Source organism: Mustela putorius, unplaced genomic scaffold, assembly GCF_011764305.1.
Source record: "Mustela putorius furo isolate JIRA1106 unplaced genomic scaffold, ASM1176430v1.1 tig00003923_pilon_pilon_pilon, whole genome shotgun sequence".
In the NCBI taxonomy this organism is placed as follows: domain Eukaryota; kingdom Metazoa; phylum Chordata; class Mammalia; order Carnivora; family Mustelidae; genus Mustela; species Mustela putorius.
Genome location: NW_025422068.1, coordinates 9587448 through 9615230, shown reverse-complemented (window position 1 = coordinate 9615230; position 27783 = coordinate 9587448). Strand labels below are relative to the sequence as shown.

Sequence of the window (27783 nt, the reverse complement as noted above, 5' to 3'; positions counted from 1 at the left end):
TCATCTGTTGATGGACATCTAGGTTCTTTCCATAGTTTGACTATTATAGACACTGCTGCTATAAACATTTGGGTGCCCCTTCGGATCACTACATTTGTATCTTTAGGGTAAATACCCAGTAGTGCAATTGCTGGGTCATAGGGTACTTCTATTTTCAACTCTTTGAGGAACCTCCATGCTGTTTTCCAGAGTGGTTGCACCAGCTTGCATTCCCACCAACAGTGTAGGAAGGGGAACATTAACTTTAAGCAAAATAGTTATCCTCCCACGCCCAGAAAAGATTTCTAATCTCAGTAGTAGACCTGTACTACAAGAAAAAAAAAAATTACTCCATTGTTATATTTTAATTTTTTTGTTAAAAATGTATGGAAATTTCTTTCGTCATACAAGTACCTATATAACATCGCTGAACTTGCTTCTTGGTCCACAAAGCCTAAAATGTTTACTGTCTACCCCTCCAAACTTGCAGACTATAGAAACATTCTATAGGACTCTAATTAATGCATAACTTTCAAGTCATTATTGAAATATATGTCTCATGACAATTTCAGAAACAACCCATTTCAACCCTTTCAAGATTCATCAATTCTTGTGATGATGTAAATGTAGTTCCTTATATCTCATCATACTGTTTTGAACCTTTGGTTGAAGAGCCATACTTGTTCCAGAGCAAGAGGACATTTCACAGGGGTAGAGCTCAGGATGAAGACACAGCTTCCTTGCTTGGGACAGCATGTCCCACTATACTTTCTGCAGTGCTGAGATCCCAGACCCAGGACAGGTACAGGGGATGCTGCCTTTCTTTTCCTCTGAAAGCAGATTCTTGCCTGGGTTTTATCATGGCTTGCTTTCACCTCTCCACTGGTTGTAGCTTGGGGCAGCTTGCCTTTGTCCTGTAGGGGCAACGTGGTGCTGACCCTAAGGAACCAACTTCCTTTCCAGAAGGAGCAGCTTTTTCCAAGATGAATATGGTTTCCCCTGCCCTTGAGAGGTAGTTCAACCTTGATCCCAGTCTCAGTTTTCAGGACCTATTTCCAGTTTAAGCTCCTTCAACACCAGGGACTTTTGTTGAACATGTTGTATTTAACATATAAAGAAAGGCTTTAAATTTTCTGTCCATTCAGTGCAGGAAATGTGATTCTGTGGTTGAAGAAAGAAAGAACTAAGGAATTGGCTGGAGCAACAGAGAGCAGTACAAAGCTAGCAAAGCAAACAGGGCCACCACAAACATATGAAGCACACTAATCTCTCTACAAGCCAGTCTCCCAGCAGGACAAAAGAGAAGCAGCCGCCAGCAGCCCCATTTGGTGTGCATCACACAAATCTTGTCATCATTGACAGCAGGACTTCCTAGCTGCTAATTACAGGGGAAAGAGTTGTTTTCGCTCTGCATTCATTCCGAAAAGGCTTATTCTTGCTTATTCTGCCGCAGTCTTCTATATCCTTCCTAAAAGAGGGAAGAGCAAGAATTGGGATATGGAATCGCAGAACTAGGGTTCACCAGAAGATGCAGAAAGATGGAGCAATACAGGTGAGACACCTTCTGGCCTTAAGTAACTAACTGCCAGGGACCCAACATGGGAACTTCTTGGTAGAATAATGACCGTCCCTCACTAGAAACATAGACAGATGAGACAGTTTTCATTGGTTTAGGGTATCTCAATGGTATGAATGAAAATGTGCTGTCAGCTCATCTGGGTGTAATAAGAATTGAAGTCCATTATTTCAAGACCTTTGACTTTATTCTGCTTTTTCAATATTGCTTTGGCAGCTCTACTTCCTTTGCCTTTCCACATAAATTTTAGAATAAGCTTGGCTCTATCTAGAGAAATTCCTATTGAAATTCTTACTGGAATTGTTTTAAATCTATGGATTAAGCTGATGAGAATTAACAACTATATGACGTCTTCTGATCTGTAAACATGGCATGTGTCTCCACATGTTTAGGCCTTCTTTGATGTTACTCACCAACATTTCATAGTTTTCAACATAGAGATGCCACACATTTGCCAAATCGTCTCTTTTTTCCTTCTGGAGTTATTGCAAATGGAGTAGCTTGTTGAATTTTTTTCTAATTGTTCATCTCTATGTTGGGTCCGTTATCAAAGGAACGAGACTGAGACAAAGTTATGCAAAGCCTTATTCTATGCCAAGCATTAGAAGTCAGACTGACCGGCCAGGGCCACCTCCGAAGAGAGCGACGCCCCTTGGTCTTACAGGCTAGTTTTTATAGGGCACAATCGCAGACATCTGCATATGTGGCTTTGGCTGACTGGATGTCTCCTACCTGTGTGTTTTAGTAACGGTTACCAATGGCCTTGTTTTAGGTATGTGTTTTAGTAATAGTTACCTGGAATTGGCCTTGTTTTAGGTGTGTGTTTTAGTAACAGTTACCTGGAACTGAGAGCAGTAACTTTTCTAGACAACAAAATGTCTACCCAGGCAACATGGAGTCACTATGGCTAAGTAGGCCCAGGCAGGCCCAGGGGGTTAACATGTTTTACTGTGGAATCGACCCCAACAACTACTACATAGATAGGGACACTAATTTTTGTATGCTAACCTAGTTTCTTGTGACCTTGTTAAACTCCTGGTTTAATGCTTAGTGTTCTAAGAGCATCTTTGTTGATTTCCTGGGGTTTTCTTAGTGAACAATTTCAACATCTGAATGAAGACCATTTTATTTCTTCCTTTCTAAACCAAATACCTTTCATTCCTTTTTCTTGCCTGATTGCACTGGCAAGGATTTCCACTACAAAGTTGAATAGGAGTGTGTAGAGTGGACACATGAACTTGTTCCTGACCTTAACATCATTCAGTTGATTACCACTAAGCATGTTGTTCATTGTTGGGTTTTGGTAGAAGCCCTTTACTAGGTTGATTTCTCCTTTATTTCTAGTTTTCTGAGTTTTTATCATAAATGGGTATTTAATTTTGTTATCCTCCCCCCAATCAGTGAGATGTGTATTTGTTTCTCTTTCTTGTTCAGTTTGGATAATATGTGTAGAATATAATTCTACAGGTTCACTCTTTTCTCTGTCATCTGTATTCTGGTACTGAGTTCTTCCAGTGTTTTTTGTAAACTTGGTTATTTTTCAGTTCTAAAATATCCACTTGGTTCCCCCTCCCCTTTTCTTTTAACATTATCTATTTTCCTCCTGGGACATTTAAAGTTTCCATTCAAGAATGGTCATGCTTTTTGAAATGCTGTTGTAATACTCTATAATTCCAACATCCATGTTACCTCAGGATAGTGTCTGTTGTCCTTTTCCTAGAATGTAGGAATTTTTATGACTTTTATATTTTGTGCAGTTCTGCATTATATACTGGACATTTTGAATATTATGAGACTCTAGGTCCAGATCAGGGACTGAGTCTTGGCTCACATACAAAACTCTGGTGGATTTCTTTTTCAGGTGGTGAACCTGACACATTCCAGCTCCCATGGGATACTTACCTCCAGACCCAAGTGGCAGGGAAGTAGTGGCTCTGAACAGAGATAAGGGTTCCCCACCCTCAAATGTTTAGAGGCCTGCTTACCACCACTGTTCTTGCCATAAGAATGTCTGAAAATACCAGAGTGCTCTTACTTCAAATTCTGGTTTTCTTCTTAAATCTGTCTTCTACCATACTAGTCAGGGTTCTCAAATGGCTGCTCCATCTCTAGGGTTTTTATTTACATTTGGGGGGAGACAAGATGGCAGATGCATACTCCATTTAAACTGGAACAGAACAGGGCACCGGGGTGGCTCAGTCAGTTAAGCATCTAACTCTTGATCTCATTTCAGGTCTTGACCTCAGGGTTGTGAGTTCAAGCCCCACATTGAAAAATAGAGTGGAATAAGAATAAACCAAAAATTATTTTATTTCCAATGATTACATCCCCAGGAGATAAATTGTCAAACAGGAAATTTATGTGAGTACAAAGGAAAAATTTTGACTGGAAGCTTCATATTCATCACATTATGCAATCACTTTTTGCCTCAATTTTTTAATTAAAATTCTAAACATATGGAAAAATGTAAAGGATGACCAATGAACATCTCTATATCCTCCACAAAGTTGACTAATTTTCCACAACACCTAATTTTTTATGTACTTACCTGAAAATGTGCTGCAGACATCATGACTTTTCAAACTTGAAAACTTTTACATGCATCTCCTAAGAATAAGAGCATCATCCTAAATACCTCAATACCATCATCACTTCTAGGAAAATTAAACATATGACATTATCTAAAACCCATTCCATCCTCATACTTCCCCAAGAATCCCCTCCCAAATGTCTTTTATAGTTGCTCTAGTTTTTCTGAATCAGAAGCCAACTAAGGATCACACCTTATGACTCTTGAGTGCCTTAATCTAGAAGTCTCTTTTGTTCTACTACGTTGGCTTTTTGAAGAGTCCAGAGCAGTTGTCTTGTATGGAGTCTCAAACTTTGGGTCTGTCTATTTCCTCTTCATGGAATTCAACTTGTTCCTCTATCTCTTGTCTTTCTTATAAACAGGAACATAAATCTGGATAAGAGGTTTAATTACATTTTCATCAAACACTCTTGGCAAGAATATGTCACAGATTATCATGTGCACCTCATAAGGCATCCCATCAGGAGCCACATCATGTCAGATTGTCCCACTAGTAGTGAAACTTGGTTTCTCCAGATCTATTAGATTTGTAATTGGTATCTGTGACCTTTGACACCATATAATGTTCCTTAAATATTTTTTTCACCTAATGGGCTTATCAGCCATTGAATTTGCCTAGTTTAATTACATGAAGGATTATAAAATGGTAATTTTTCTGAAACTCTCATTCCAGTTAAAAGATGGCATTCTTCAGTTTAGCTTATAGAGAGCTTTCCTTTTCTTTATCTTTTTCATTATGGTCTCATTTTTACTTAGCATGTTATAACTAATTACAGTGACTGTTATATTTGATGTTTAAATTATCTTAAATTTGACCAGTGAGAGCACCTTCAAGTTGGCTCCCATGTCCTTCTGACATTATCCTTTGAGTGCTTATTCTTGAAGTGCTATCTTTTTGTTTTGTTTCATAAGGAGATACCTCAGACACATCTTCTACTTTCCCTGCTCCATATATAGAATCAGCCATTATCCCAATGAGCCCAGGTTCCTTTTAGTGGTGAACAGCATTTAGAAACCAAAATCTGGGTACTAAGCATTCTCTTTGCTATTGGGTTATCAAATGTTCTTCTCTAGAATATCTTGCAAATGGCTCTGTCCAGTGTTAAACACTGAGGTCTTTTAAAAGTTTATGTCCTTGTAAATATACTTAAATATATAAAAAGATATTTTCAAGTGAGCTAAGGCAGGTCAAGAAATATGCTATGCTGAATGCCTGCATTTAATTCTAAAACCTTTCTCAGACAGAAGGTTCTAGCTCCTTTTATTAAAACACTTTTTTAGAGGTGCATGGGTGGCTCAGCAGGTCAAGCCGCTGCCTTCGGCTCGGGTCATGATCTCAGGGTCCTGGGATCGAGTCCCGCGTCGGGCTCTCTGCTCAGCAGGGGGCCTGCTTCCCTTCCTCTCTCTGCCTGCCTCTCTGCCTACTTGTGATCTCTCTCTGTCAAATAAATACATAAAATCTTAAAAAAAAAAACAAAACACTTTTTTAAAGGATACCAATGGTGAAAGTGAGACATAAAATAGTGGGAAGTGGGCCCAGGGTAAAATGTTAAAAATATGGAAAATGTTTGGAAAGCCAATTTTAACTGAAGAATAGAATGTTTAACAATAATATTCAAAATATTCACATATCACTTTACACAAAAGGATTCCTAGAAGATGAATATAACAGAAACAAAAGAAAAGGCAACCTTCTACATGAAAACCCCAAAAGCAATTTCACCATCTGGACCTCAGCTGAGTCTGAGGATTTATGTATAGTTATTGTAAAAGCAGGTATAATTAGGAACACAGGAGAAAAAGAACAAGACTGAGATTGCAGTTAGGGGGATCCGAGCAAACAAAGAAATAAAACTGATTAAATTACTGCAATTATGCCCAATCAGTTTACAAAACAAATAGTGAATAGTACTCTCAGGGCTTGAGGTTGGAAGCCAATGATTATAATTCGTATCTATAATTACCATAGAAAACCAGAGCTGAAAACTTAAGATTCTAGCCTTGACTCTGCCCAATAAGCTCAATTTCATTAGTAAAATGAAAAGCTATACATAAACTAAGTGAAAATTCCTCCTGGCTCTAATGAGCTACCAGGTGTAGAGTCAGATTCTGCAAATAGGTACCTTCTGCAACAGGTAAGAGAGTATTTGCCTGACAGTCTCCCTTGCTTTAGTTCACTACACTTTCTAGAATACTATCCTAGAACTCTATTTGGGAGTGTCAGATCATGTCCAATTAAGAAATATATAAGGAAAAGGAAAAGAGATCCCATTTGGGCAAATTTTTAATTCCCCAAACTAAATTCTAAATTAATGAAACCACACTTTTTAATCATCAGGGACTTTTGGAAAAAATATACATGTATTCTAAAGCTACATGTTTATATATATATGTCTGTATGTCCTATGTCCACATACATATATTTATATATACAACCTGCTGCTGAGGCAGTTCATAAAAAGTGATTATTTCCACGTGAGAATTTGAATTTAAAGAATTCCTTTTTACCTTGAATTTCTCTTTATGGAAGAGAGCATGTCCTATGCTTGCGTGCCATTTTAGCAAATAAAGCCTCACACTTATTCACATTAACTCAATGACTAATCTAAAAGAAAATTCATATTGAAGCTTGCTCTTAGAAAGGGAATAAACTTTAAAGAAAGAAACAAAACGTATATTCCATTATTTTCATGGTTTTTTTTTTTTTTTAAGTTAGGCCTTTTATGTTTTTTTCCATGAACTAAAAAAAAAGGTCTATGTTCTTAGAAACCTTATTAGCATTTAATGGTACTTAGAAAATTCGACAAATCAGTGCTCTTCATAATCCCACTGATCAATTTCACCATTACGTAGTGGGAACTAGCATATTTTCTCCATCAGTAAAAATAAAAAAATCTAATCCAGAATCTGTGCCCTATTTATTATTCTCCAATAAGGAGTCTTGAATTATTTGAGAGAAGAATTAAACTTCACCAGGCTTATCTGCTCTAAGGAATCTCTGATACTGAGTAAGGGAAGAACTGTAGATAAATGGCTTCCCATAGTCCTTCCATTTATAGAGTTTTTCTTTTGTGTGAACTTTCTTGTGTCTGCACAGGTTTGATCTGTAACTATAGGCCTTCCCACACTCCATACACTTGTAGAGTTTCTCCCCGGTATGGATTCTCTCGTGTTCAGTGAGGAATGAATACTGGCTGAAGGCCTTCCCACATTGATTACACTGGTAGGGCTTCTCTCCCGTGTGAATTCTCTGATGCCTGTACAGGTTGGATTTGCAACCAAAGGCTTTCCCACATTCTCCACAAGTATAGAGCTTTTCCCCGGTGTGAATTTTACGATGTTCATTGAAGGAGGAATACTGGTTGAAGGTTTTCCCACACTCGTTACATTGATAGGGTTTCTGGCCAGTATGAATTCGCTGGTGTTCGAGAAGGGTTGAGATACGTGTGAAGGTTCTCCCGCATTCCAGGCACTTACACAGCTGCTCCCCGGTATGAAGCCTCTGGTGTTCAGCCAGGGATGCAAACTGGCTGTAACCTTTCCCACATTCACTGCATTTATAGGGTTTCTCCCCTGTGTGGATTCTTTGGTGTCTATGAAGTTTTGCTCTACAATTGAAGGCCTTCTCACATTCGGCACATTTATAGAGTTTCTCGCCAGTATGAATTCTCTGATGTACGGTGAGAGTAGAACACTGACTGAAGGCTTTCCCACATTCCTTGCAGCGATAGGGTTTCTCTCCTGTGTGTACCCTCAGATGCTTGATCAGGGTTGAACTGCTGCTGAACGCTTTCTCACATTCATTACATTTGTAAGGTTTTTCTCCCGTGTGGATTCTCTGATGGGCAAGAAGGGAGGATCTATGGCTAAAGGTTTTCCCACACTCATCACATCTGTAGGGTTTCTCACCAGTGTGAATTCTCTGGTGTTCAATCAGATGGAGACGCTGCGTGAAGCTTTTCCCACATTCATGACAAGTCTGAGGTTTTTCTCCTGGGTAAATCTGGAAGCATCTCATTAGGTCAAAATTCTGTTTAAAATCTTTCCCAAAGGTGTAATAGATATTGGGTATCTTTTCGATAGGAACACTCTGCTGTGTACCAAGAATTGTATTTATAAGTAAGCCTTTCCCCAATTCAAGACTTGTCTGCTTTACTTCTCCACTCATGGTTTTTTTGTGGGAGGTCACCATTTGCCTAAGAGATTTCTTCTGCTGCTCCTGTCCTGTCCTGCTCTCAAATTCAAAAGTCTGTCCAAAATTGGTGTCCCAGTCACCACACTGAATGGACCTCTTCTTTATTATTCCCTGAGATGTTTCTTCTCTAGAAATGCCTTGTCTGGGAGGCAAGGCTTCCATTTCCATCTGAGCCTTGAGACCTGGAATGAGTCAGAAGCATAATGATGGCACCTCTACTGGGAGAGACAGACCTGCGTCAGTGGAATGAAAAAATTGGTAATAGTACATATAAAAGAGCTCTGAAACCTCTTTTGATCTCAAATATGGACCTGCATCTGGGTAAAAACCAGACGAGATGGAAAGAGAGGTGAAGAGGGGAAGAAGTGGTTTGGGAGGGTACAGCGGACAAATGAACGCTGAAAACGAAGAGACTTGCAACTTGAGAGAAGTAAATACAGAGATAAGAACTGGTTGAGCAGAAGGGATGAAGCTACAGAAAAATGTCAGCTCGTACGCTTCAGCTGGATACCGTAGGATACTTCAGTTAATTATTTCCTACTCTGTGTAAGGAGCCACGAAGCAGGTAACTTGTCTTTATTTTCTCTTTTTAGGTTTACTTATTTTTTTTAGGAATGTCTACACCCAGTGTGGGGCTCTAGCTCACAACCCCGAGATCTAGAGTCACACGCTCCCCCAACAGAGCCAGTCAGGTGCCCCGTTTTCTCCTTTCTATTCACATGCGGCTTTTATTATGTTTTCCACCATGCTTTCGCCAAAATTTTATACACATTAATTTTAAAATCTCTGCAGTATTTTAAGTTTTGTGAAATCTGTATGTGAATATGATTTCATATCATAGTCTGTGACATGAGACACCCTGCCATCACTTCTCTCCTTCCTATTTGATCCTGAGGAGAAACAGATATATTTGTCTCTTCTAGTAAGTGGCAACCAGAAGATTAACCTTGGCAGTAATCTCTTTACATGAATGAAAGTCTGCATGAAATGAGTCAATATGTCCCAGCGATCTGTAATACACCCAGGGTGCAAGCTCAGACCAGACGGTAAGTGAAAGGGTTTAGTTTGAGCTGATTCTAAGGAAGTGTGGGTTAAAATCTGGCTCTCTTTTAATCAATCCATAACTGAAAATACATTAAAACTAGGTCTTTGGGGCTGCCTGGTTGGCTCACTGGGTTAAGCCTCTGCCTTCAGCTCAGGTCATGATCTCAGGGTCCTGGGATCGAGTCCTGCATCAGGCTCTCTGCTAGGCAGGGAACCTGCTTCCTCCTCTCTCTCTCTCTCTGCTTGCCTCTCTGCCTACTTGTGATCTCTCTCTGTCAAATAAATAAAATCTTTTAAAGCAAAACTAGGTCTTTGTATGTACTTAAATAATAAAAGTATAACTAGGTTATGTATGTTAATAAAACCCACTGAGTTTTAGTAATAAAATGTATTTTATTAAAATCAAATAGTAAGAGGAAGAAGACACACATGCACTAAATCTGTATAAAAATACTCTAGGGCGCCTGGGTGGCTCAGTGGGTTAAAGCCTCTGCCTTCGGCTCAGGTCATGATCTCAGGGTCCTGGGATCGAGTCCCGCATCGGGCTCTCTGCTCAGCAGGGAGCCTGCTTCCTCCTCTCTCTCTCTCTCTCTCTGCCTGCCTCTCTGCCTACTTGTGATTTCTCTCTGTCAAATAAATAAATAAAAATCTTTAAAAAAAAAAATACTCTAATCTTGTTTTTCTAAAGAAATTTAACTAGTAAAGCCTAAATTAGCCACCTCTTTTTTATAATTTTACAACGTGCTTTACTTATATATTCTATCATTTTACTAATATATATGCTTATGAAACCTGAAAATAATTCAAGTATTTATTCAGGGAGAATAGTGGATACGTCTTACGGTTATTTCCTCGTTCCTTACTGTGCACACTACAAGTACACAATTAGAATGTCTTACATTAAAAAGATAATGCATGGGACCCCTGGGCGGCCCAGTGGGTTAAAGCCTCTGCCTTCAGCTCAGGTCATGATCCCAGGGTCCTGGCATCAAGCATCGGGCTCTCTCCTCAGCAGGGAGACTGCTTCCTCCTCTCTCTCTGCCTGCCTTTCCATCTACTTGTGATCACTCTCTGTCAAACAAATAAATAAAATCTTTAAAAAATAAAAAATAAAAAAATAAAAAGATAATGCATGAATGGGCAGAGTGAGTTGGAAAAATCAAGAAAGGCACGTGACCTCAAAAATGAGGTCTTCTGGGGAGATGGGTGGCTCAGTGGGTTAAAGCCTCTGCCTTCGGCTCAGGTCATGATCCCGGGGTCCTGGGATTGAGCCCCGCATCGGGCTCTCTGCTCAGCGGGGAGCCTGCTTCCCCTCCTCTCTCTCTGCCTTCCTCTCTGCCTACTTGTGGTCTGTCAAATAAATAAAGAAAAATCTTTAAAAATAAATAAATAAATTTTTAAAAATGAGGTCTTCTCTCATGCTGGATTCCTGAAACCTAATCAGTCATTTATTGAACAAAGACTGAATAATCAGCAAGGATAACATGAAACAAAGACATGACTGGACAGGAATAGCTTGTTTCCCCTTGGCATGAGAAGCCTCAAATGTACAATTCAGGTCTGAGGGTCAGAGAACCAAGACACCAGCATCGACAGTATTAGCAGGGAGTGATTTTATGAAGGAAGGTGGATAATAAAGAGGGGGATGGGTTTCAGCAGAACAAGAAAAGAAGACCCTGTGCGTCAGAAATGAGGCCTGAGCAAAGTCATATAGGGGTAAGTAAACCTATTTAGGGGACGCTTATTGAGTAAAGAAGGAAATCCAGGCCGGAATTAATTAACATTTTTATTCAACAGGATGAGGCTGAGCACAGAGTTCCTGAACAATGGGCTGAGGAACTCAGAAGAATAATACAGGTGTTGTATGCTCTTTGGCAGGTAATAATAAGATGAAGTGGTCATATTTGGTAGAGTGGGCAGCTTGGACCAGAGCGAGGTTAGAGTGGAAGCTGAGCAATGATGCAGCTGCCGTAGTCGTCTTTTTTTTTTTTTTTTCAAAGATTTTGTTTATTAATCTGAGAGAGAGAGAGAGATAGGCAGGCAAAAAGACAGGGAGAAGCAGCAGGGGGAGCCCGACACGGGACTCGATCTCAGGACCCTGGGATCATGATCTGAGCCGGAGGCAGATGCTTAACCAACTGAGCCACCCAGGCGCCCCAAGACTGCACCGAGTTTTTAATTTTGAGCCTCATCAGCACTGAGTTCATCATCAAGGCAGCTCAATTAAATTCAAATGCAGGATATTTGATGCCACAGGCACAGAATTCAAAGAAAGACCTGGTCTCTTCCTTAAATATATACAATCCAATTAAGAAAATAAATAATAACGAAGGAACTATAATTCGCTAGGAAAGATGCTGTCACGGATGCGTTTGAGACATGGAGAAAGCAGCATATGAATGCGAGTGACTGAGGAATGAATGGTGACTGGGAAGCAGGAGAAATAAGGAAAACCTACAGGTCAGGTGGACAGGTGGGTCTTGTAGGGTAAGAGGGTTCCCAGGGGACAAGATGGAGGTGGTACTCCAAGAAGGACTGATACACAAATGTAATGAGTGTGCAGGTTTGGCGGGAACATGAGCTGGCATGGAAGGGATCACCGATTCCTGTAAAGCAACACGGAAGCAGGCTATGAAGTAGGTTTAAGGTTGCATAACTGAGAAGCAATGAGTTCTTCTAATGGACAGGATTAATACACCTGAGTTTCAAAAAGATTGCTCTGTGGATGGAGCAGAGATCGGGAGAAGAGAACAAGGCTCAGAGAGGGTGGGTAACTTTCCTGCAGCACAGAGCACTTGTGAGCCGTGGCATCGGTAACGGGAGCTTAGGAATGTCTAAATTCAAACCAAGATCTTAAGTGCTATCCTGTACTACTCACTACTCACTAACTTTTTGGAGATAAATGTATTTTAATAAAGATGAAAAGTATTTGTGAAACAAACAAACAAACAAAAAGCCCATAAAGGCAAGAATCATAGATTAAAGGCCAAACCACAAAGACAGAAGGAAAATATTGCAAATCCATGTTACACGGTGAACAGAAATGAGAAAGGTGATCTAGGTTTCTGTCACTGCTTTTTAGCTCTTTGACTCTGTAAACATTTTATAACCTCTGATGATGCGCTGTTTCTTCTAATATAAAGAGGGATATCTAAATTTGACCATCTTCAAGTGATCCTCCAGCTCTAACCACCTACAGTTTTAGGATAAAGACCAGTGAGACTAGCCAGGACTAGAAGAGAATGTGTACACTACAGATCTTGGGACCAACTCCAGCTGCTGTTGCTGGAAGGCCACCACACCAATCCAGGTACCACTATCTCTGACTGCGTCTGCATTACGGATAGAGAGTTAAAGGGTTGCAGTAGAGGCCCCCGGTTCCCAAGTCAAACTATTTACCATCTGGTCCGTTGTAGGAACCAGATGGTTCCAACCCCTGGGCAGGAAAGGCTACAGTGGTAAAGGAGAGCTGGTTGCCTCTAACAGTGGGATAGGAGAGCCCAATCTCCCTGAAGATAAAAGGGAAATGTTGAGCTAAGAAATCAGAGACACGGGAGCACTGACAACTCTGAAATATGTGGTTGGTGAAAGAAATTACAAAGAATTCGAGACAGAAGGTGTAAAGTATTTAAAATCTGCCAAGCATGAATGCATGTAAAGGCAGATGGGAAGAAATCCATGAAAGCCAACAGGCCAAGATGGCAGCAGGGAGGGAGTGAAGCCACAGGAAAGGAAAAGAGGTTGAGAATGTGTGCAGTGTTAAGGAGGAGAAGAAAGAGGTCTACACAAGGGCTTTCTTGAGCCAAGAATACCATCACAACCACAGAGCCTCCAGTCAGGAGGCCTAGGCTCATAGTTTCCAGGCAAGTTCTCCCAGGACTGCTTCCTCATGGTGGACTCATGTACAAAACACCCTGAGCCCATTTCCTGGACACTTACTCACCTAGAGAAGCATCTTGAGGAAGTTTCCTGTCCACCAGGCAGGGGTCTTCTCCTTGTTGCAATTGGCAGATCACCTTCGGTGTTGAGCACGGAATCCCTGCTCGTGAGGAAAGGAACGGGGTTGGAACGGGGGGGCTTGAAGGGCAACCCCAGAGCTCACAGTACAGAGAAGGGAGGCACAGCAGGCAGCACCAGCACTTCTGAGGGTCCCGGGCTCTCAGGGATGGAGCAGGAGGCAGGGCTCGGTTCAGAAACAATAGGGGGCCCCCAGCTATGAATGTCTCTAACATGGGAGTCCTGTAAGTTTCTCAGACGCTAAATGGGGACCCAAGAATTGGATGAGAACAGGGGTCAGGAGGCGGGGTGAGAGGAAGCCAGAGGAAGGAGAAGAGCACAGCGTGAAGGGTGGCCTGACATCAAACACACACTTTCTACTTCACAGAGATTCGTCCTTCTCCAGGGGCACGGCAGAGGAGAAGCTGCAGACTCTGAACCCCAAAGAGGCGGCTCCCCTGGCAGATTCTTCCTTATAGACAAGCCTCCTTACCCAGCGAGACGAGGGTGCCGTAGTTCTCCAGCATCACCTCCCGGTACAGGGTTCTCTGTGTGGCGTCCAGGTGCAGCCACTCATCCTGGCTGAAGAGCACGGCCACGTCCCTGAATGTCACAGACTCCTGCAACGGGAAATCCATTCCTTCTCAGTGGGACCAGCTTCTCCACTGCTCAGTAGGTACAGGGCTGGTGTGGGGATGTGTAGCAACCAATCCTGAAAATGTCCCAGGATTCAAAGTATTTCACCTTAACTTTTTATGTTATTTTGGGGACCACCCAGCAACTAGGTCACAAATATCTACTGGGAACCCACTGTGGGCCACGTTCTGGGAGGGTGGGGGGGTAAAGGCTGCCCCTGCCAACGGGGAATTTCAATCTCAGCCTGGGACCTGTCAGAGTAACTGAGCACGTACATTCACCTCCCTCTCACTCAAAATCCAAATTAAATGAAAGTAGGGTGGGGGGCGGGGGTGCAGATCAGAATACACTTAGAGCAAGGCCATAAAACTGTGGAAATGCCATTAGCAGAACAGAAATGAAAAGGAATTTCTGAGCTGTAAAGCAAATTGTAAGAATATCATTAGTTCTTGTTTACTGGGTACTTGTATGTTAGGGACTATGACAGGAGCTTTGTACACAGTATCTTCGCTGAGTTTCAGAGAAATCCTATTAAGAAGATGCTATAATTAAATCATTTTGCAGATGAAGAAACATCTCAAAAGGTGATGTCACCTCCCAAGGTAATTCTGTTAGAAATTGGTGGAGATTGAAACTGAATTCAGGCAGACAGAGCTATACTGTCTAAGAGCTATAGTCTAAGCTATACGTCTGTCACACGGGTTTCCACAGTCTGTGGAGACCAAAAAGATGTAAAGGACCTGCAAGACTACACAGGTGCCAAAGGGAACTATGAGAGAAGGAAATTCTTACAAGAGAACCCCATTATACCCCAAAGCAGAGGTTGGCCAGATGCTAACTCTTGTATGAAAGGGTTGGAACACGGAAAATGACACATTTTGACCTTGTGATTCTACTTTTAGGATTCGACTATAAGAAATTCTCACACAAGTGGATAGGGATATTTGTTCGAGGATGTTCACTGGAACTCTACTTACATGCCAACAGTTGTGGTAGGCTGAGTAATGAACCTGTGAACACTCTATCACTATATATATATATATAGTGAGATGCATATATGACTAAAAGGACTCTGGGGGCACCTGGGTGGCGCAGTTGGTTAAGTGTCTGACTCTTTGATCTCAGCTCAGGTCATGATCTCAGGATCATTGACATCAAGCCCCATGTCAGGCTCTATGCTAAGCAGGGTGTCTCCTTAAGATTCTCCCTCTCGTGGTACCTGGGTGGCTCAGTGGGTTGAGCCTCTGCCTTCAGCTTGGGTCATGGTCTCAGGGTCCTGGGATGGAGCCCCACATTAGGCTTTCTGCTCAGCGGGGAGCCTGCTTTCCCTCCTCTCTGCCTGCTGCTCTGCCTACTTGTGATCTCTCTCCCTCTGTCAAATAAATAAATAAAATCTTAAAAAAAAAAAAAGATTCGCCCTCTCCCTCTGCCTGCCCACCACCCCACCCTCTACTTTATGCTTTCTGTTTTTTTCTTTAAAAACTTTTTTTTAATAAAAAAAATAAAAGGACTCTGAAGATCTTTTTTCTTTTAGTTGGTTCCATGCCTAGCGTGGAGCTTAGTCTGAGGCTTGAACTCATAACCCCAAGATCATGATCTGAGCTCAAGAGTTGGACACTTAACGGACTGGGCCACCCAGACTCCCCTAAGGGATTTTGAGATGGGAAGAGCCTGATTATCCAGGTGGATCCAGTATAATCACAGTGGTCCCTGTTAGGACCCAAGAGGAGTCACAGTCAAAAGAGGACAAGGTAGTGACATGAGGACAGAAAGAGACTGAAGTCATACACTTTGAAGACGGATGAAAGGACCCCAAGCCAAGGAACGCAGGCTGCCACCCAAAAATGCAAACAAGGCCTGAAAACAGATTTCCCCCAAGAACTTCCAGAAAGAACCAGCCATGCTAAGAACTTGATGTTAAGCCAGTGAAACTGATTTCAGCCTCTGGACCTCCAGAACTGCAGGAGAAGACATTTATGTGGTTTTAAGCCACTGTATTGTGGCAAGTTGTTACAGGAGCAATAGGAAACTAATACAGTGGTGAAAAACTAAAGACCACCTATAAATCTATTAATGAAGGAATGGATAAGCAAATGATAGGACCCTGATTCCATAAAATGGTTTATATATATACAACAATTAAATAGGATGAGGTGGATCTATATGGCTGACCTTGGAATTTGACATTGATACACTGCTGATTCATATGAAAAATCGAGCTGCAAAACAATCCATAGTTGTTGAAAAATTATCTATCCATTCATCCATCCACCCATCCAGATACATTTGGAAGACTACAACCAGCTGTCCACCCTCATTATTCTTTCATGTTTGTGGAGGGATGGGAAAGAAATCTTTTGTTTATTACTCTGTACTCTTACATCGTTTAACAGGCTGTGTGAATTTGTTTTGAAATGTTTTTGATTCATTTTAGTTTGTGCATTGAGTTTTCAGCTCTACCTCTTTGCATTCGTAGTGGTTGCTCTGAGAATTATAATATACCTTCTTAGTTTATGGTCTAGTTAGAGCTAACATTTGATTTCACATAGAACGCGAGAACTGTGTGAGTATATGGGAATTTCCACTACCCCTTCCTCATGCTGTCCTTATTAGAAAGATGCTCTCACTTGGGATAGTTGACAGGACTCACCAGACCTCACCAGGCACACTCAGGGAGGCAATGGCTACAGTGCAACAATACAGAGTGCACTGAGGCCCTGGAGGACTGAAAGGTGTTCCATGTGCAATCTCCCTTTATTTGCACACACGGATGAGGCGTGTCCTTGGATTTTATAGAAGGAATTTAGATTCAGGAGAGCTCAGAGGGGAAACTCTGAGCAGGGGCCTTTTGTGTATCAAGGAAGGCTTGTCAAACCATGTAGGCCAGCTGTCAATGGTCAGTGAAGAAGATGACCCTGGGGGTAGCCAGGGGCACTGGGATCTTAAACAACACATCCACTGCCTTTATTGTGCCCAGGGTCAAAAATAATCCACTCAGGCATCCTCAGAGATAAAGACAGAGCTTTTCCGGTCCAGACACAAATGTACTCTAGATCCACGGCTGTCATATGCACTGTATCCCATCATTCAGCATATTTTTCTCTAAACAATCGTAGACATTTTAAAGAAACTGAGAGGAAAAAGTATGTCTATATTTATATTTATAGCCTCCATTTCTAAAGCTCTTCACTTCCTTGCCAAGATGAGAGCTCCCATCTGGCATTATTTCCTTTCAGCCCGAAGAACTTCCCTCCCTCTTCATTCTTAAAGGCTACTTTTGTTGGTTATAGAATCTGGGTTGAGGTTTTCTTTCTTTCTCTCACATAAAACGTCATTCTATTGTTTCTGATGAGAAGCATTTAGGCACTGATGCTCTGTATTTCATACGAACATCTTATTCTGTTTGCTTTCAAATCTTCGGTTTTCAGTAAATAAGTGGCCAAAAAAAGAAAAAACCTGGCTCTGGGTTCCAAAGACCCTCCTCTCCAGCTTCCCTTAGCTACCACCAAGCTCATGGGTATGGGAGAGCACAGTGAAGAGCCCTCCCTCTGGGCAGAGAGCAGCCCGGTCATTGCTAGATATTGCTCTGCACTGAGTTTTGCTGCTCTTTACAGTCTGGCTTCCTGAAACACCGGTCTCCTTGTCATTCAAGAATCAAAGCAAAGCCTAAGCTGATGGCAAGAGGCTTACCAAATTTGGCAGTCCTAAAATAATGCTGTTGCTGTTTATGATGATAAAAAAACAGTAGTAAGAGCAAGCATTTACTGAGCATTAATACGCACCATGCACTGGTCTCAGCATTTTACATATACTTTCTTGGAGCCTAATGTTAACTATATAGGTGGCCTTGTTTGGGGTCAAGGCTAGCTGGGAGACCTTGGTCAAGTTATTTGCTTCTCCATGCCTCAACTTCCTCACCGGTAAAATAAAAATATTCAGTCCTCCTGAACAGATCAAAAAAGGTTTGATCATTTTATTAATTTGAGCATTTTATTAATCCCGCTTACAAACGAGGAAATGATGCACATGGAAAATAACTTGCCACGGTCACATCCCTAGCTCGGTTATGAACTTAAGAACTCAAGTTCCAGGGTCCACATTTGTAACCTGTAAACTAACACTACTTTGGGGGAAAGCAGCCAGTGAAAACAGAGCCTTTGGGGATGGCAGAACAGAAAATCCACAGAAGATGACCCTGGGGGTAGCCAGAAGGAACAGGAGCTGGCACTGGGCGAAAGCTGTGACCTCCATGTGGGAAAAATTCCCTAAAAGTTTGAGAATGACAGACTGTATCTTTAGGGGAAAGCTCCAGTCTCCTCAGGCTGTTAGGGAGATTTGGGAAAGATCTTTAGAAGGTTAAGGTAATGAAAATGGATGTCAAAAGGGCAAAGAGCAAGAAGAGCCCAAGAGGGGAGACAGGGGACAAGACTTAGAGACAGAGACATCAGTCGGGTCCAGACGGAGGACATGGACATAGTATGCCGTCAGAGCTACGCCTGACGCAGAACTCCCAGTCCTCTGTCCTCTCCAGGGCTGGCCTCAGGGCCCAAGCTCAGCGGGGCTCCTTCCAGGATGCCTACCACCAGCAGCCCTGGCCTTCAGTCCCAGCTTGAAATGATCCCACACCCAGGATCTTTTCCTGACTCTTCTTGGACACTGAATCATTTCCTAAGGTCAATGCCAAGAACTCCCTGAAGACAGAAATACTGCCTTTCCTTTTTCTAACTCCCATGCTCTGTATAGCATCCCATGCATAGTCGGTTTCTTAACAAATGTTCGCTGAGGGTGTCTTTGCTCCTTCCATGTCTTTGCTCCAAGTGAGACTATATCCTCTGTGATGACAAAGACTGTCTAATATGCAATACTGCGCACCAAGTGTTTATTGTAGCCAGAAACATGTATTCAGAGCTAACTCAATCCTGGGTCATCAAATGAGGTTAGGGTGAATTAAGAGTGACCTGGGGACAGAGGAGGCACATTCCGCAGCACTCCCTCCATGAATCCTGCATCCTGGGGAAAACTTAAAAAGCTCTAGATTCCCCCCACCCCCCAGTTTTCTCTGGAGAGAAAAGTACCCAAAGAATGGAAACACCTCCACCATCTCTAAACCCAGAAAACAATTTATGAAAAAGACAAACTTCACTTACTGTCACCTTAGTGGGCAGCAAATCCATGGCCATTCTTTCCTTCTCAGTTTTCCCATCAAGGGAGTGCAGACCGCTGACAGGGTAGGTCTGGAGAAGAACAGGTGTCATGAGGAACTGTGGTGTGAAGGATGGCTGGGAGAGAGGAAGTTCCGACCACCCGTAAAGTCTACCGGGTCCCAACAAAGCCACAGCACATCAAAGATGCAGACCAAGTAAACCACGTGCTTACCAAGCCAATGAAGCTCTAAGACAATTCGCCCATCTCCATCTTCCTGCATTAACGATATTCTAATTGTTGTAAGGTGATGCTATACTGTCACCTAAGGTCTACTAGCTGTGACTCAGCAGCCTGCAAATTTCCCTAGCCTTAGGGAAGCCTTAAACCGAGCACACTGTAAAACCGACATGAACATGAATTTCCCTGGCTGCCACTTTCAAACACACGCAGCCAATCCTCAGTCAGCCTGCCCCACCTAGCACTTTCCTTCCAGAAAAAGCCACAGTAAAGGCACTTGTCCACATCTGCCTTTTCTCTCTGCTCATGACCCACCCAGGTGCTTTTCCTGAGTGGCCCCTGCCTGGAGTGCTGTATGGGTCCCGGATATAACACAACCCGAAAACCTTCCTCGCCCCACCCCCGCCCCTGCCTGTGGCCCGATCTTACCGCACCCACAGGAATGTGTTTAAAACGCTCCCTCTGGCAGGGATGCACCCCAGATTGTTGCTTGGCAGCCCCTCCTAAACACACATTCCACAGGGGTCTACTGGGAGAGCACCCAGCTGGAAACAGCCCTGCTTCTCACACACAAACCCCACCTGGGAGGACACAGGAAAAGGGGGCCTGGAACAGCCAGACCAGTGTCAGAGGAGGGCCCCGCCACAGCTGCCTGCACTGGCCGCCTGGGTTTGCCCGAGGGCTCTTCGGGGAGCAGCACCCGGCATGAGAGCTCGGCTAGCTGAGTGTGGGGTGTCATCTGGGGCTGGGGCACCTCAGCGAGGTTGGGGAAGCTACTGTAGGGGTAACCGCAGACACTCGAAGATGCACACCTCCTCCGCACCAGAATCCGGGGTGCTTGGCATGTATTCTTTCTAAACCTTGCCAGGACTCTAAAAAGTAATGCTACCCTATTTTGCAGATGCCAGGGAGGCTGAGAACTTAGGGAGTTGGAGCGACCTGCCCGAGAAACAAAAATGGTCAGTAACGGGCAGGAAGGGAATCCATGTTCGGGCCCAGGGCCCTCGCTAAATGTGGCAAATTAGCTGGCCACTCTGCCCGTTCCTCCGTCTGTAATCTGGGGGCAGCGCGCAGCCACTTTTCAGGGCATAAATCTCGAAGGATGAGATGAGTTCATTCATCCAAGGCGCCGGCCCACTGCCGGGCACACCGCGTGCTCGCGCTCGGCGGGAACGAGCTATTGTTTTTCCATCCCAGAGAGGTCTCCGAGAAGACAGCCCCCCACCCCCGACCCCCGCCCGCAGCAGTCCCGGGACGCTCCAGCTCACCTGGCAGGACGCTCCCTCCCCGCGCGTATCCCGCGGAGCTGCGACGCCCGCAACGCACCGCCGCGGGGGCCGCGGGGACTGGCCCCTGACCCACGGGCCGCGCCGCGCCGCGTCTCCCGGGGTCCGCGCGCGGCCCCTCCCGGCTCCGCGCTCCCAAACCCAACGCCGCGCCCCCCACCCAGCCCGGTACAGGCGCTGGCTCCACCGCCGCGCGGAAGAGACCCCCGGCAGATCTCCGCCCCAGACAGGCCGCCACAGCGCAGCCGGGGTCGCCTCCGCCACCGGCCCGAGAAAGGCCTGGAGCCGTCCCGCAATCCCGCGAGCCCCGGGACTACCACTCCCGGCATGCCTCCGCCGCGCGCGGACTACATTTCCCAGAAGGCTGCCTGGCGAGCCCGGGGAGATGCCCTTTCCCTCCCGCTGCGAGCTCTCGGGACCCGCTGTCCGTGCCCCCACCCAACCCCACCCTCCGCCCCAGGAGGTCCGCGGCAGCGCGAAGGTGCGCTGACTAGTAGAGCGGACGGTGTCCTCCCGGTGCTGGCTGGCTGCATCCGCCCTGGGGCTTATTGTGCTAGACCGGCAAGGTAATTTGAAAAAGCAAAACCCGAATTTAGACGCCTTTAGAAGGATCCGTGCTCCATGGCCCCCCACCAGCTAGTTAGGATAATTTTTATTTTAATGCCTACCATACTCAGAAGGTGATGAATGCATAGCTACAGTTTAAGAAACCAATACCCACATACCCAACACTTTGCTTAAAAAGGTATTTGACCAGAATTTCTGAAGCCCTGTCCGCAATGCTCTCTTGTCATTTGTCTAAATTGTGCTAAGCATTTACCTTGCTTAGCTTGATGGTATTATATTCCACAATAAGTGTTTATTTTTGCAAGGATTTTGATCTTTATATAGATGGAATCTGCTGTGACATATGCTCAACTTGACCGCTGTTTGAAAAAAAAAAAAAAAAATCGAGTGTATTTTTAAAATTTTATTGCTTTATTCAGTGATTCTTGAACCAGGTAGCATCCTAGCAGGTAGGAAGGAACTCCAAGAAGTACTACATGCAACCTTTTATAGGCAGAAGGGAGCAGGAACAAGGAAAGTATTTTAGGCAAAAAGTGGATTGCTTCTTGCAAGGTTAGTTTACCTAAAGAAGTTGGCAAAGATTTATCAGGCAGATTACCTAACTAATGATGATCACCCAGCTCCTGGTTGGCTGGTTTAAGATTCCATATGAAACTCTAAGTCTTTGTTTGGTGAAGGGGAAACTTAGCCTGAGAGACCACTCTTTGACAACTTTTAGATTCACCTATCTTGATACATGCGAAGTTCATCCATTATCGCTACTGTATAAGATTCCACTATTCACTCATTCAACAACAACAACAAAAATCTTCAACACCTCTCTTGCTCCTGGCATTGTTCTAGATGCCAGAAATACAAGTTAAAACTCTCAAAACCTCTACATTCGTGCAGCTTAAATTCTCCAGAAGGAGAGGGAAGAAAGATGATAAACTAGAATAATAAATGGTATGTTTTTAGGGAGTGATGAGCACTAATGAAAACAGGAAAGGGGGAACGGTAACCCTAGTTGTAGAGACCCAAGGGTGGGTGGGTGGTTACTGCAATGTTACAGAAAGTGTTTATGAAACGTCTTACTGAGAAGCTGACATTGAAAAAAGATCTGCAGAGAGATAGTAAGCCCAGTTAAGGATCTGTGGGAAGGCTTTCTGGCAGGCTGAAAAGCAAATGCCCAGAGGTGGGAGCACTCCTGGCCTGCTGAAGACACATTAAGGAAGCAGGCAGAAAGAAGTACAGGCGAGATCAGAGGCAAGAAGACTAGAATGTGCAGGCTCTTACTGGTCACGGTCACTGGATCTTACTCTGAAAGAGAATGTTCTGAGCAGTGGAGATGTTAGAGTAGGCAGTTAGTTAGGGGTTAATAGGCTGCTGGATGTCAGCAAACAGGGGAGGGGGAAGTCAGCGTCAGCTATGGGGGATATTAGAAACCTGTCTGGACAGCAGTACCCAAAACAAAGCCACAGGAAGCCAAATCAAAGCAGACAGGCCCAAGACAAAGAAGGCTGGAGACCCTGATCAGGTAAGGGAGAAAAGGTGAGAAACTCTGTTCCCAAGAAATCCTCTCCCCAAGTAATACATATTCCACCCTTAGTTAAGAACTGTCAGTAAAAGATGTAGAGACCCAAACCTAGCTTCCCCTCGTGCTCCCCTGCTGGGGGGAGCATACTCTCACTCAAATAAACTTTCCCACTTACACTGCTCAACAGCATGTCCCATCTCTCCTTGAATTCCTTCTTGCAACATGACCAAGAGCCTCCTGCAGAATCCCAGCGACAGGCAGGGCAGAGGCCTCAGGACCCCAGGGTCTCCCTTGTCCATCCTCTGATGTCCATTTCTAAGTGATGACTTTGACTGCCATGCTGAGAGTTAACCAAAGGGTCAAAGGAATCGGCTGAGAGACTGGGGCTAGCTCAGAAGTCCATGGTCTGTCCCTGGACAATGTGGAATACAGCCCACTGGACCCGCTGGACTTGGGGACATGGGGTATACTGTGGAAAATGCCACCTAGATTCTACTGTGAACCTGAATGTTCTCAAAGAAACGCTCCATAAAGTATGCATATCTTCTTGCCTTATATGAACTCCCATAGAAGTTTAAAGTGTATTATAGCATTCAAAAGGGATTGCAAATGTTTAGGAAAAATAACCCAAGTGACCCAAGCAAAGAGATGCTTGAGCAAGATGGTGTTGGAACAGAGGGGCCCGAAGGGTAATTCCATTACAACCCTATCAATTTATGGAGTCATGAAAACCTACATTTTTTGTATACAATTTTTTATTGTATATAATTTGCTTAAAAGAAATTGAATTCTTGCCAGCTTGTTTTCTTTTGCTCATATCTTTAAGTAGGCTCCACTCCTAACGTGGGACTTGAACTCATGACCCTGAGATCAAGAGCTGCATGCTCTTCCAACTGAGCCCATGTCTTTCCACTGAAACAGAAATCACGAAGCAACTGTGATTATTACAGAGCAGCTTTTAGACCTCTTGCCACAGGCATGACAGTGGGTGTGTTCTGTCTTGAGCACGATGGTACACAGTAGGCACTTAAAGAAAGAGAGAAATAAAAATGGGGCAGACATGATGTGTAGTTGTTTGGGAAGATAACTGAAATGTTTCTTTGGGTAGATGAGGTAGTGATGATGGTATAAACCTGAAATTCCCATCACAGCCTTTGGAAAAACAACAAAGGATATGGCAGAGGAAAGAGGTAGTAGTGAAAGAGGCAGTAGTGTTTCTAAAATGGGTATAAAACCACCACCAGGAAGAGAAAGTACACTCTGTGTGTGAAAACAGCAAAACTGTACAGGTGTAGAAGGGAACAGAATAGTGCTTCAGAGTACATGCAGGATATTTAAACAACTCCTATAACTCGACAACAGAACAGTCTATTCCAAACATGGGCAAAGGATTTGAACAGAACATTTCTCAACAAAAGATAAAAAATAGGCAAAAATCTTATAAAAGAGAGCTTCTACATCACTAGTCATCAGGGCAATGCAAATTATGACCAGCATGAGACACCACTTCACACATCTGAGTGTGACTATTACAGAGGGAAGCCAGAAAATACCAAGTGTTGGCAGAGATGTAGAACCACCCATATTGGAACCGGAACCTTCACACGTTGCTGATCAACCACAGTGGCAAAGAGTTTGGCTATAATATCCACCCCTCATGTGACTCCACAATCCCACTCTTAAGTATCTACCCAAGAGAAATGTCCACACAAACACTTGTACACAAATGTTCATGGCAGCATTGTTCCAGATCGCCAAAATGTGCAAACGACCCAAATGTCCATCAGCACATAAATGGATAAATAAAATGGGATGGTTATTTACAATGGAACATTACTTAGACTTAAAAAGGAAGGAAATCCTGACACCTGCTATAATGTGGATGAACCTTGAAGACATTATGCTAAGTGAAATCAGCCAGACACAGAAGGACAAATATATGATTCAACTTATATAATCTAAAATAAGCAAATTCAGAGAGGCACAAGGAGAATAAGAGGTGACCAGGCGGGGCGCCTGGGTGGCTCAGTGGGTTAAAGCCTCTGCCTTCAGCTCAGGTCATGATCCCAGGGTCCTGGGATCGAGCCCCGCATCGGGCTCTCTGCTCAGCAGGGAGCCTGCTTTCCTTCCTCTCTCTCTGCCTGCCTCTCTGACTACTTGTGATCTCTCTCTGTCAAATAAATTTAAAAAAAGAATTAAAAAAAAAAAAAAGAGGTGACTGGGGTTGGCAGCAGGGAATATGGGGGAATTACTACTTAATGGGTGTGGAGCTTCTGTTTGAGGTGATGAAAGTTTCTGGAAATAGATTGTGGTGATGGTTACAAAATATTGTGAATATCCTCAATACTGCTAAATTGTACACTTAAACATGGTTATAGTGACAAGTCCTATAAATCTTTTTTAAAAATATTATTTAAAATATTATTTTTAAATTTAAATATTTTAAATGATATTTAAAATATTAAAAAAGTTTTTAAAAAAATACAGGTGAGGTGAGGAGACATCCACAGAAAGATAATGCTTTATGCGGAGAATATTGTTAATGGAAAGACAGCAATGTGGAAGCCATGTGTCAAGGGGGAAAGTAGCAAGAGGAGGAAACAGAAGATCCTGCAAGAAAAGAGAGAAAATCCCCCCAAATGTTTTGACTCCACAATTCCTCCTCCAACCCCTAAGTCATCCAGTCAAGAAGTCATATGTTGCTACACAGACAGAAGTAGGTTTACGCAACTTACAGATTTTAGATACGGACTCAAGCCTGCGACAGAAAGGACACAGAAACGAGCTTGCAGGGGCTCTCGAGGCCAAGTCTGGGGCAATTTCAGCATCAACATACACAAAGATATTAGCAGATTACAGTCTATTAAATAAAATAAGAACCCATGCTCCCAGTCATAAAAACCGAAGATAAAACACTTCCCTAAAGTAGAAGGCCAATTAATAAAGGTATAAGAAATGACAGAATTATGAGATCTCTATGTGGAAACCATTGTGATGATAATAAAGCCAGTGTCATCTATAGATGCTAAAACTGGTGGAGGTGAGATTTTCTAGTACAGGTGTACATGCATACACTAATCGGATCACCTGTCAAGATACTAACGACTGTGAAGAGAAAAACAGTGACTTTAGAGTGGGAAATCAGGCAGACACAACCTCAACCAAGGTGAGGCTGAAATTACCAACATCACAAGGCTCCCAATGTGATAAGACCATGAACTGAGAATACAATATTGCTTTGGTAGTTTCCCTCCCAAAAAAGCACAGCATAAACCTAACCATGCGGGAAACACTGGACAAAGCCAATGGAGGGACAGTCTACGGGGAAAAAAATGAGCCTATTCATTTCACAGAGCTTTTCATGAGAAAACGGGTTTGGTAAGAGAAGGGCCCAACCCACCTGAAGGGTGGACATTTTAAATAATTTAATTAGTATGAACACTATAAATTCAATGTATCAGGCATGTCAATTCTATTATAAAAGGTAGAGCATATTCCTTTTCAGGTTGCTTTGAAGATGGCCCATTAGAAAGGTATAAAAATGGAGAGTGTTCTCTTCTGTCTAGTCCTCTTACGCACATTTTTTTACTTTAGTATGTGTTTCCTGACTTGGGATAGGAACCATCTCTCTTCATCTGGTGATCTAGGGAGATGAATGGGAAGGGGAAGTATAGACAGGAAAGGGAGGTGTTCATAGTTTTGTTGAGGAGGCATGTTTAAATTCAACAGTGGCCAAAAGAATGTTATGACCTTGGGGGCACAGCTGGTTGAGCACCGGACTCTGGGTTTCAGCTCAGGTTATGATCTCAAGGGATTGAGCCTCGAGTCAGGCTCCTTGCTGAGCATGGAGTCTTCTTGAGATTCTCCCTCTCACTCTACCCTTCCCCCTGCTCTCTTTACTCTCTTCTAAAATAATAAAAATTTTTTTTAAAAGTTATGACTTTGAGGGGCACCTGGGTGGCTCAGTGGGTTAAAGCCTCTGCCTTCGGCTCAGGTCATGATCTCAGGGTCCTGGGATCGAGTCCCGAATCAGGCTCTCTGCTCAGCAGGGAGCCTGCTTCCCTTCCTCTCTGCCTGCCTGCCTGTCTACTTGTGATCTCTATTTAAAAAAATAAATAAAAATCTGGGCGCCTGGGTGGCTCAGTGGTTAAGCCGCTGCCTTCGGCTCAGGTCATGATCTCAGGGTCCTGGGATCGAGTCCCGCATCGGGCTCTCTGCTCAGCAGGGAGCCTGCTTCCTCCTCTCTCTCTCTCTGCCTGCCTCTCTGCCTACTTGTGATTTCTCTCTGTCAAATAAATAAATAAATAAATCTTTAAAAAAATAAATAAAAATCTTTTTTTAAAAAAAGTTATGACCTTGAAATGGCCCTTGAATACAACCTCTTAAACTTGATGTGCACTTCACCTAGGGTGATCTGGCAGTAAAGATCTGTTTTATCCTACTTTAAATGACCCAGTACAGAGTTGCAGCAAAAAACTCAATTTAATCATTTTTACTGATATACACACTGGCCTTCCTACTGATCCTCATTCTGGCTGGCCTGGGTAACCTTTTCCTGAGAAGGCAGGCTCTCTCGGGCATCAGGCAAGCTGAGGAACCCCAGGCTTCTCCCCAAGTCACTTCCTTACCTGTCAGCCAGAGGCAATCACCATCCTGAATTGTGTGTTTGCATGGTAGCTGGTCTCCAAATATCATCCCAATGAACCATAACCCTGGTATTTATATCCTTGTATCAGTTTCTCCCCTTGAATCTGGACCACATTTATATACCATTTTTCACCAAGAGAATACAGAATTGATGTCATATGACTTCCAAAGCTGAGTTCTAAGATCGGCACTTTCAGTGTAGATCCTTTAGGGTGCTGGCTCTGGGGACACTGCCTCTCAGGAACAGGCACCCTTCTGTGCGAAGCCCAACTGGGGTCTCAGCAGCAGACATCACTGGGTGTCAGCCACCCTGGACACCAAGCCCAGGTGAATGGCAGCTGCTTTTTGACCACAAATGCATTAGAGACG

At 43.4% G+C, this 27783-nt stretch overlaps 1 protein-coding gene across 2 annotated transcripts; it reads right to left on the bottom strand.

The window, feature by feature from the left end:
- Positions 1-6027: 6027 nt before the first annotated feature.
- Positions 6028-21014, bottom strand: ZNF354C (zinc finger protein 354C). Of its 2 annotated transcripts, XM_045069304.1 has the most exons (5): positions 20667-21014; positions 19164-19250; positions 13874-14000; positions 13328-13423; positions 6028-8522 (listed from the first exon to the last, which is right to left on the bottom strand). In XM_045069304.1, the coding sequence occupies exons 2-5, from the start codon at positions 19194-19196 to the stop codon at positions 7108-7110; spliced, it is 1671 nt and encodes a 556-aa protein (XP_044925239.1). In that variant the 5' UTR covers positions 19197-19250; positions 20667-21014; the 3' UTR covers positions 6028-7107. The 2 variants fall into 2 exon arrangements, with proteins under 2 accessions (XP_044925239.1, XP_044925240.1); XM_045069305.1 differs by lacking the exon at positions 20667-21014 and having other exon boundaries at positions 13874-14092.
- Between the last annotated feature and the right edge of the window lie 6769 nt (positions 21015-27783).